The 8957-nt window shown below is 41.9% G+C and overlaps 1 gene segment (V, D, J or C); it reads right to left on the bottom strand.

The window, feature by feature from the left end:
- Window positions 1–4078: 4078 nt before the first annotated feature.
- LOC119901471 lies at window positions 4079–5313 on the bottom strand. The segment is given in 3 exon segments: window positions 4079–4199; window positions 4897–5176; window positions 5265–5313. Coding segments are annotated over 3 exon segments (447 nt in total).
- Between the last annotated feature and the right edge of the window lie 3644 nt (window positions 5314–8957).

Here is an 8957-nt window from a genome sequence, read left to right as displayed (position 1 = left end):
ACTGCATCTTTGACTGTGAGGAGTCGTGCGACCATGTTGAATGTGCTTGACCAGCGTGTGGGGCAGTCATTTACAACAATAACACCACAGTGGTCCGATAACCTCTGTGTTGCAACTGAGGACTTGCGAAAGAGCTTCACCACATGTACCTAATAACAAGAAGAAAAGACAACCATAGAAGTCTAAACCTAATAAATTGGCTGGTGTGTGTCTGTACATACTGTATATATGTAGTGTGTGGCAGGGGGAAAACCATTCATGTGATAATTGACTGTGATGTAAAAGAATAAACTAAACATGGCTCACCGCTGGTCATCAATTTCAGAGTCACTTTCCATCGTGGACCCAGGGGAGTCATCCTCAGAGCTGGTTTCTTCTGCTGTGGTGTTTTTAAAGGCTGCCACCATGTTACTCCCATTGTCCGTTCTTACCGTCAGGATCTTCTCCTTTGGTATGCCCCACTCTTGCATACATTTGTCCACACATGCCTTAATAGACTGTGCAGTGTGTGGGTGAGCTACTTGTTCAAGGGCCAACAATATGTGTACAGGTTTACTTTGTTCAACACAAAAGTAGCGTGCGCTTATAGCAAGGAAGGAGGCTGTCAGTCCTTTTTTTGTCCACAAGTCAAGGCCAATGGAAACTCTCCGGGCAGCAGCCAGTCTCTCTTTGAATTTTTGTCTTTCATGTTCATACTGTGTTTCAATCAAATAGCTCATTTTAGTTTTCTTTGGAACTGTTAGTCTCCTATCTACTATCTCCATCATTAGCACAAAGTCCTCGTCTTCAATTGTTGTGAGTGGTAAACCTGTGCGTCCAATCCATCTAGCTATGGCCTGCTCCTTGGTCTGTTGTTCCTTCCATTCAGTTTTGTACTTTGAAGAACTTAGGAAAGCTGTAGAGATGGCCTGCTGCTGGGTTGCACTAGCAGCACTAGCTTTATTTCCACTTGGCCTACGGTCATCTTTGTCATCAGATGTCTTCTGCATCTGTGAGGGTGAATAAAGGGGAAATCAATTTTTTTTTTGCCCAATCTCCTCAGATCTCTCCCTCTCTCTCTGTCTCTCACTCACACACCCTTCGTCCAGTCATATAACGCCACAACATCTAACGTTACTATAATACACATTTTACACATTTGATTCAATTTGAGGACATTTAATATTTATGCTCATATTAATTCAGCGAGACAATCGTCTAATCAATATAGCTCAAGCTGGTTTCCTTTAGCTTCTATTTTATTCCAAGTTTAGCGGAAACACGGTGGTTTATCTGATAAAATAAGCTTAGCATGTATGCTTACTTTCGCGTGTATTTCCGGATGAGTTGTCTGTAAATGTCGCTTCAAGTTGGTGCTGTTTTTCCCAGAGATCTTTGCTCCACACGGTTTACAGGCGGCCATGAGATTCGCTCTGATTGGATTTCTTCCAAACTTGTCCTACAAAAAGAGTAGTGATGATTGAATCTCTTCTCCATTCGTCCCTCCCTAATATTTTTGTCTAATTTTTATTCGTTGACTAAAGTGTCAGTTATATTTCGTCACAGTCTTCGTCATCATATCTGACTTTTTATTTAGTTTTTATTTAGTTTTCTTCTGTGAAAAAGGTTCGTTGACGAATATTTTTCGTCATAGTCTTCGTCAATGAAATTAACACTGCTTGGTGGTTTTATTTCCTTGTTCTGTTCTGGTGGTCTGGCTTGGAGCTCATCCTGCATGTAAGACGAACTTGCCCCTTGTACATTGAGTGCGAGCTCCCCTTGCTGCTGGGTCAACTGTCTGCTGGTCATTATATTTACTGCATGTCAGCTAGTGTGTGTTTCACGGGGTCATTGATATCTCAGCCAGCCTGTCTCTTTGTGCTTCACATTGTTTTAATACCTTTTTTTGACTTGCCTTCAGGGTGCTAGAGACCTGTTGTTGAATTTCTTGGCACCACTGAGTATCTGAGGGTTTTCTGTATGTAGGTTAAAAATGATACTGTAGATTGCATGTGCTTCATTTATTTGTAGTATTTATTTAGACAATATGTCAGTACTTCAAATATTACATTTATTCATTTAGCTGACGCTTTTACGCTATACATGTCAGAGGTCACACGCCTCTGGAGCAACGAGGGGTTAAGGGTCTTGATCAGAGGCCACAATGGTGGATGTCTCACAGTGGGAATCGAACCCAGGTCTCCCACACCAAAGGCAAGCATCTTATCTATGCGCCATCACCATCCCCAGTATATAGATAGATAGCTAGCTTGAAAAAGGGTGTCCCTTTTCACAAATAGTTCTGATTGTCCTTGTATTTTAATGTTTTGTGAAAAAACTAAATTGAACTGAGCTGCATCGTGCAGTGACAAAGACTAAAACTAAACTAAAACTAATAAAAACTAAACTAGCAAAACCAAAAAGTCAAAACGAAATAAAAATAAAAACTAATGAAAAATCCAAAACTATAATAACCTTGGTTAACACATCATCTCTACAAAACTGCAGATGGTGCCTGTTGCCTCCTCTAAGCCCAGGCTATGGAAGAGGTCCCAGCTGTTAAGGAAAAGCCGCCTTTTAAGGTCTCAATGCCATCATTGTTCCAAACATGTACACTTTTACTTGTGCTCTCCTGCTTTTGAGCAGGGACTTGTAGGTGGGAATTAAATGGACAACATTATGGTGAGAGGTTCAAATGGGGGTTTAGTATTACAGTCTAGATATTGCTTCAAACCAGGCAGCACAGCTTCAGCTTGCAATGGTTACAATCACCAACAAAAAAAGGCCCTTCAGGGGTGTGTTTCAATTGTCTGTGAAAACAGTCTGCTAGAGTGGAATTGGAGATACTTTGGAAGTATTATGGATATACATGATTCAAATTCTGTTCTGTCTGTTTTTGTTTATTGTGTTTTATCTGTAGTGCTTCATTTAAAGTTGCTTCTATCACCACTTCAACAAATCCAGACTTCATCATCACACTGCAGTTTAACAGTGTGTGACTCCCTCTAGTGGACGTTGTGGAGTATTCTGTTGTCTTTGCTCCAAAGGTTTTTGTACAGAATTTTGGTGTTTCCTGTCACTGTGGGCTGCAGAGCACAGTAGTACACAGCAGAGTCAGACAGCTGAAGCTTCTGGATCTTCAGAGGAACTGACTTATCCTTGATTGTAGCATTAAATCTGTCTTTCGTGAACTCTGCAGAAAAATCCGTTGTTTGTGAAATACATTTCAGCATGTACTTTGGAGACTCATTTACTTCTTGTTTGTACCAGAACAAAGTTGGACTTCTGTCACTGGTCTCAAAAGTACAGTCAAGTGTAACTGTGTCTCCTTCAGCAGCAATGACATCTCCTGCTGGCTGGGTCACTCTGTCTTCTCCTTTACACTCTGGGGAAGAAGAGAACATGCAGAGGAAGAGATGGATCAATAAAGATGATTGATTAAAGGAGAATCAGTAGGTTTAAAGAGTTACCTAGCCAGAGAGTCAGAATCAGGATGTTTCTCAGCCAGTGGTTCATGTCTGCAGTGAGAGGGGAGGAGAGAGAGGAAGAACATTGATACTCTGATGGATCTGGGCCTTCACATCATTGGCCCTTCCTCTTCATCATCTGTTGTCTTTTCTGTCCTTGAGTCCCAGTTTTGCTCCTCCCTTAATCCCTCCCTCCTTCCTCTCACAACTCTGACAAATAGTGAGTTTGTCTCTGCTGTGGTGCTGTTATTCACTCAATGACATCATTTCCATCAGATAACAAGTAGCTGATAAGGTAACACTGATTGACTCTTGACAGAGCATGTGAAGGTCCTGACTGAGGTCAATCTTTACGCAGACGATATACAACCATTATTATTTCAGTAATGTTTTTCAACCTGACATGAAAGGTGGAGGTGTTTCATTGTGTTGAAAGGTACACCAAAGAATCCTGCTTGTTAACAATTTAAAGACTTCCTGGGTCTTCTTTCTTTCTTTCTTTCTTTCTTTGCTCTGTTATTTAAACAGGTGTTAGTATTTTTTCTGTCTCATAACTGGTGACTTTAACCTTCATATTGACGATCCCAAAGAAAAACCTGTCAAAGAATAAAATCAAATCAGACTCAAAGGTGTTAACAGATTGTGATGCCCTCAGCTCCTCTGGCAGGCTGCACACTAAAGGCCGCCTCCCCGTAGTTCTTTGTCCTCACTCGGGTAACAACTAAAAGACCAGTGCCAGAGAACCTAAGAGATCTAGAGGGAGGACACATTAAAAGTACATCTGACAAGTTTTCAGGCGCTAATAAAACCAACAAAAAGAGCTTAAAATCTATTCTAAAACTGACAGGCAGCCAATGCAGGGACTTTAGGTGATATGTGTGCTCTCCTTCTGATCTTAGTACATGTACTGCTGCATTCTGAATGCTTTGTAGCTTATTTATAGCTTTCTTAGGTAAAACAGAAAAGACAGCATCAATATGTGCTGAGTAAATAAAGCTGCCTTGCCTTGTTTTTATACTTTCATGGTCGATCATTACTTGGTCATCCATAAAATCTCTTCTGTAAACTGTTTCACGGACCCTGATTGTTTTACAAAGGTTTTAATCTCCAGACTGGATCCTGTTTATCTGACAGATGCAGAGTCAGAGCCTTGACATCATGTGTTTTTGAAGAATGGACATTTGAGTCATTTTCTCCTGAAGGATCAAACAGCAGTGGAGAGATAGGACTCCCTTGGTGGAGGACTCTCAGCTGTTTTTGGCTGTCAGAGGATTTTCAGTGTGATAGTCTCTCTTTTATATTTACACCTCATTTTATATGAAGTTTAACAGTGTGAGACTCCCTCTAGTGGACGTTGTGGAGTATTCTGTTGTCTTTGCTCCAAAGGTTTTTGTACAGAATTTTGGTGTTTCCTGTCACTGTGGGCTGCAGAGCACAGTAGTACACAGCAGAGTCAGACAGCTGAAGCTTCTGGATCTTCAGAGGAACTGATCTTGAGGTGGAATCCAGTGTGGATGAAAATCTCTCCTTAAACTCGCCCTCTGTTTTTACTTCGACCCCTTGCATGCGGCTCAACATGAATTTGGGGCTGTTGTTTCCATCCTGTTTGTACCAGAACAAAGTTGGACCTGTTCTACTCGTCTCAAAAGTACAGCCAAGTGTAACTGTGTCTCCTTCAGCAGCAATGACATCTCCTGCTGGCTGGGTCACTCTGTCTTCTCCTTTACACTCTGGGGAAGAAGAGAACATGCAGAGGAAGAGATGGATCAATAAAGATGATTGATTAAAGGAGAACAATCAGTAGGTTTAAAGAGTTACCTAGCCAGAGAGTCAGAATCAGGATGTTTCTCAGCCAGTGGTTCATGTCTGCAGTGAGAGGAAGAACATTGATACTCTGATGGATCTGGGCCTTCACATCATTGGCCCTTCCTCTTCATCATCTGTTGTCTTTTCTGACCTTGAGTCCCAGTTTTGCTCCTCCTCCCCTTAATCCCTCCCTCTTTCCTCTCACAACTTTGACAAATAGTGAGTTTGTCTCTGCTGTGGTGCTGTAATTCACTACATGACATCATTTCCATCAGTTAACAAGAAGCTGATAAGGTAAAACTGGTTGACTCTTGACAGAACATGTGAAGGTCCTGACTGAGGTCAATCTTTAGACAGACGATATACAACTATTCAATTACACATGACAGCCACGTTAATTACTTATTCAATACATTACTCAAACAGTACTATTCACATTATTACATTTGTCACATTTTCGGACAAATCATATCATGAGACGTCTTTACAAAAATAAATTGAGTAAACTAGATGTTAAGCTCCAGACAGGAAGCATATGTCAAATTTTCCTTCTATTGTTTCATGCTTGATCATTACTTGGTCATCCATAAATTCTGTTCTGTTCTGTAAACAATTTAATGGACCATCATTGGTTTACAAATGTTTTAATCCAGATTGGATCCTGTATATTTGACCAAGGGCATCGTAGTGGGGGGTGAAAGCATTTAGCAATTATAGTCATTGCATAGAAGTAAATGTTGAAAAAAGGTTGAAATGTGTTGACATTTCGGATGACATGTGTGTTGGAGGGGGGTTTTGGGGGGTGGGGGCAGTGGGTAATGGGGGTGGGGCACAGGGACTGCTTACAGAATTTGTACAACAACCCGGTATATCTGACAGATGCTGAGTCAGAGCCTTGACATCATGTGTTTTTACAGAATGGACATTTTAATTATTTACTCCTTAAGGATCAAACAGCAGTGGAGAGAAAGGACTTCCTTGGTTGAGAACTCTCAGCTATTAGGCTGCTGATAGTCTCTCTTTATATAAACACCATCCAACATCATTATCATCCTTTGTCGGAATTGATTTAAAATAACATTTCAGAACTTGTAGTATCTTCCACATGCTGCTGCTGCATTGTTTTGTTTTGTTTAATCACCAGCACCACAAATTCAGATCATAAACCACTGAAGTTTAACAGTGTGTGACTCCCTCTAGTGGACGTTGTGGAGTATTCTGTTGTCTTTGCTCCAAAGGTTTTTGTACAGAGTTTTGGTGTTTCCTGTCACTGTGGGCCTCACAGCACAGTAGTACACAGCAGAGTCTGTCACTGCAGCAGAGGAGATCTGCAGATCCATTTGGGTTTTATCATCACTCACTTTAGCAGACCATCTAGAGTTTGTTGCATTTTGTGTTCCCAAGTGAAAGATGAGGAACTCTGGTGGTTTTCCTGGATGCTGTAGATACCCGAAGAAATAATCACTACCAGTTGCTTGTTTAGAGTATGTGTAGGACAGAGTAACAGAGCTGCCTTCTAAAGTGAACTCTTCATTCCTGACTGCAGTGAGTTCTTCACAGCTGACACCTGAAGGAAGAGATAACTCTGTTATTTCATGTTGTAAAAGACTCAACAAATGAATCCCATCCAGAAAAGTTAGTAATGAAACTTTCTCAGCAGGATCTCACATACCTGTTAGAATGGATAGTAACAGTAGAGAAAGTACATAATAGTCCAATGACAGCATGTTGAATAAAGGGAATGTTTCTGCTTTGTGTATTGAACTCTGCTGAATATGGAAGTTCCTCTCTCTTCTATAGTTCACTAACAGCTTAGCTCCTCCCTCAATCTCTCCGTCTCCTCGCAGCTCTGTAGGTTATAGTGGCCTCTAGTGGTAAGGGCTGTGAATTGCAACCTGATATTAACCAATGGCACACTGGCTGCTCCCCCCTCCCTTTGGAAGTCTATAGGAGAAGGTGGTCGACTCTTTGTCTCTGTCGTCTCTTGTGCTAAATAAAACGTGTGGTCCTCTATTTGTCCAAATTGGGGGCGGCTGTGGCTCAGGAGGTAGAGCGGGTTGGCCGTTAATCGGAAGGTCGGCGGTTCAATCCTGGCTCCCCCTGGTTGCATGTCGAAGTGTCCTTGGGCAAGATACTGAACCCCGAATTGCCCCTGGTGGCTATTCCGCCAGTGTATGAGTGAGTGTGAATGTTAGTTTCCGTTTGAGCACTTAGGCTCAGTGTATGACTGGTGAATGCAGATGTAGTGTAAAAGCGCTTTGAGTGGTCGAAAAGACTAGAAAGGCGCTATACAAGTACGGAGCATTTACATTTACAAATTTCTCTTCTCTTCTGACTTCTAACAAACCAGACGACTACTGTTACTGTTACTATACTCTTCTTTTTTTTCTTCGTACGTTTTCAATGTAGTGACTAAACGGGCTCTGTAGAGCAGTTTGTCCGTTTGGGCTACTGTAGAATCATGGTGGAGCCGCAGTGTATGTAGATACAAGTGTCTCATTCTGAGGCAATAAAAACATTACGGTTCATTATGTAAGGTCTTTCTACACCACTGAAAACATAGTTATGTACAGGGTGTGATTTGTGTAAAAATCAGAGGGGGGATGTTTTATTTTCTTCATGAGAAAACTCCCGCCCCCCCGATTTAAAAGCCTTCACTTTCAAGAGCGTCATCATCGGCTGCCTTTCCTCCAGCACACAGCTCCGCTGCTCCCCGGAGCACATGTCTCCTGACTGTTGATAGGCCATTATTCGTGACTTGTAACCAATCAGATAGAGCCGTGGGCGGGACATTGATCAAGACTCCAGAGTGGTAATTACCCACAGACAGAGAGCGGCAGCTGGACCAGAGCAAAAGTAGAGCATTTTATAAATTCTGTCCCCACCAGGGACATAACTTATTCAGCAGAGGCAGGGATGTATAACCAGAAAGGGGAAATCCCAAACATCTTTTAGTCTGTCAGCTTCTCTTGTCTTTGCCGCTTAGTCTCTGTCTACAAGTCCAGCCTTCTAGTCCTTTCCCAGTGTTTTCTTGGGTTTTGGAATTTTGGCCTGATGTATCGGATCTTTTAGGAGTTTGTTTATTGCCTAAGTCCTTTGGATGTGTTTGCTTTTTGGACTGTCTGCCTGTTTGGCCCTTGGCCTGCCTCAGCGTGCTGTAAGTCAGGGTACTCGTACAGGGTGTTATTATTAAACCATAAAACTGAACCTGCCATGCCTCTGGTTCTGGGTCTGGGTCTGGTCCACTCCCAGGGAGGTCATGCAGAGACACCCCCTCCCAATGAAAGGCTTCCTAGAATATAAACATTTTTAATGGTTTCATTTCTAAACCTTGACCTCACAATCCTCTCTAAGAGTAGAGTAGATCAAGACTTTATCATCACACTTGAACTTTAACCTCTTGCTGAGCTCTGTTTCCATTCAGGCTGATGGGTGATTTAGAAAATGAATTTAATTCCTTTATTTACATTTATTCATTTAGCTGACGCTTTTATCCAAAGCGACTTAAACGTGTTATATATGACAGAGGTCGCACGCTTCTGGAGCAACGAGGGGTTAAGTGGTGGATGGGTCACAGTGGGGAGTTGAACCCAGGTCTTTCACACCACAGGCATGAGTCTTATCCACTGCACCATCACCCCCTATTTGTCAAAAAAACACAATAATGCTTCAAATACAGTCATTGCAGTCACTATATAAAATGAG

The sequence above is a fragment of the Micropterus salmoides genome, unplaced genomic scaffold (assembly GCF_014851395.1).
Source record: "Micropterus salmoides isolate LMB-PRFRI ecotype aquatic unplaced genomic scaffold, ASM1485139v1 Ms_hic_scaffold_1320, whole genome shotgun sequence".
In the NCBI taxonomy this organism is placed as follows: domain Eukaryota; kingdom Metazoa; phylum Chordata; class Actinopteri; order Centrarchiformes; family Centrarchidae; genus Micropterus; species Micropterus salmoides.
This window is presented reverse-complemented; position numbering and strand designations above follow the sequence as displayed.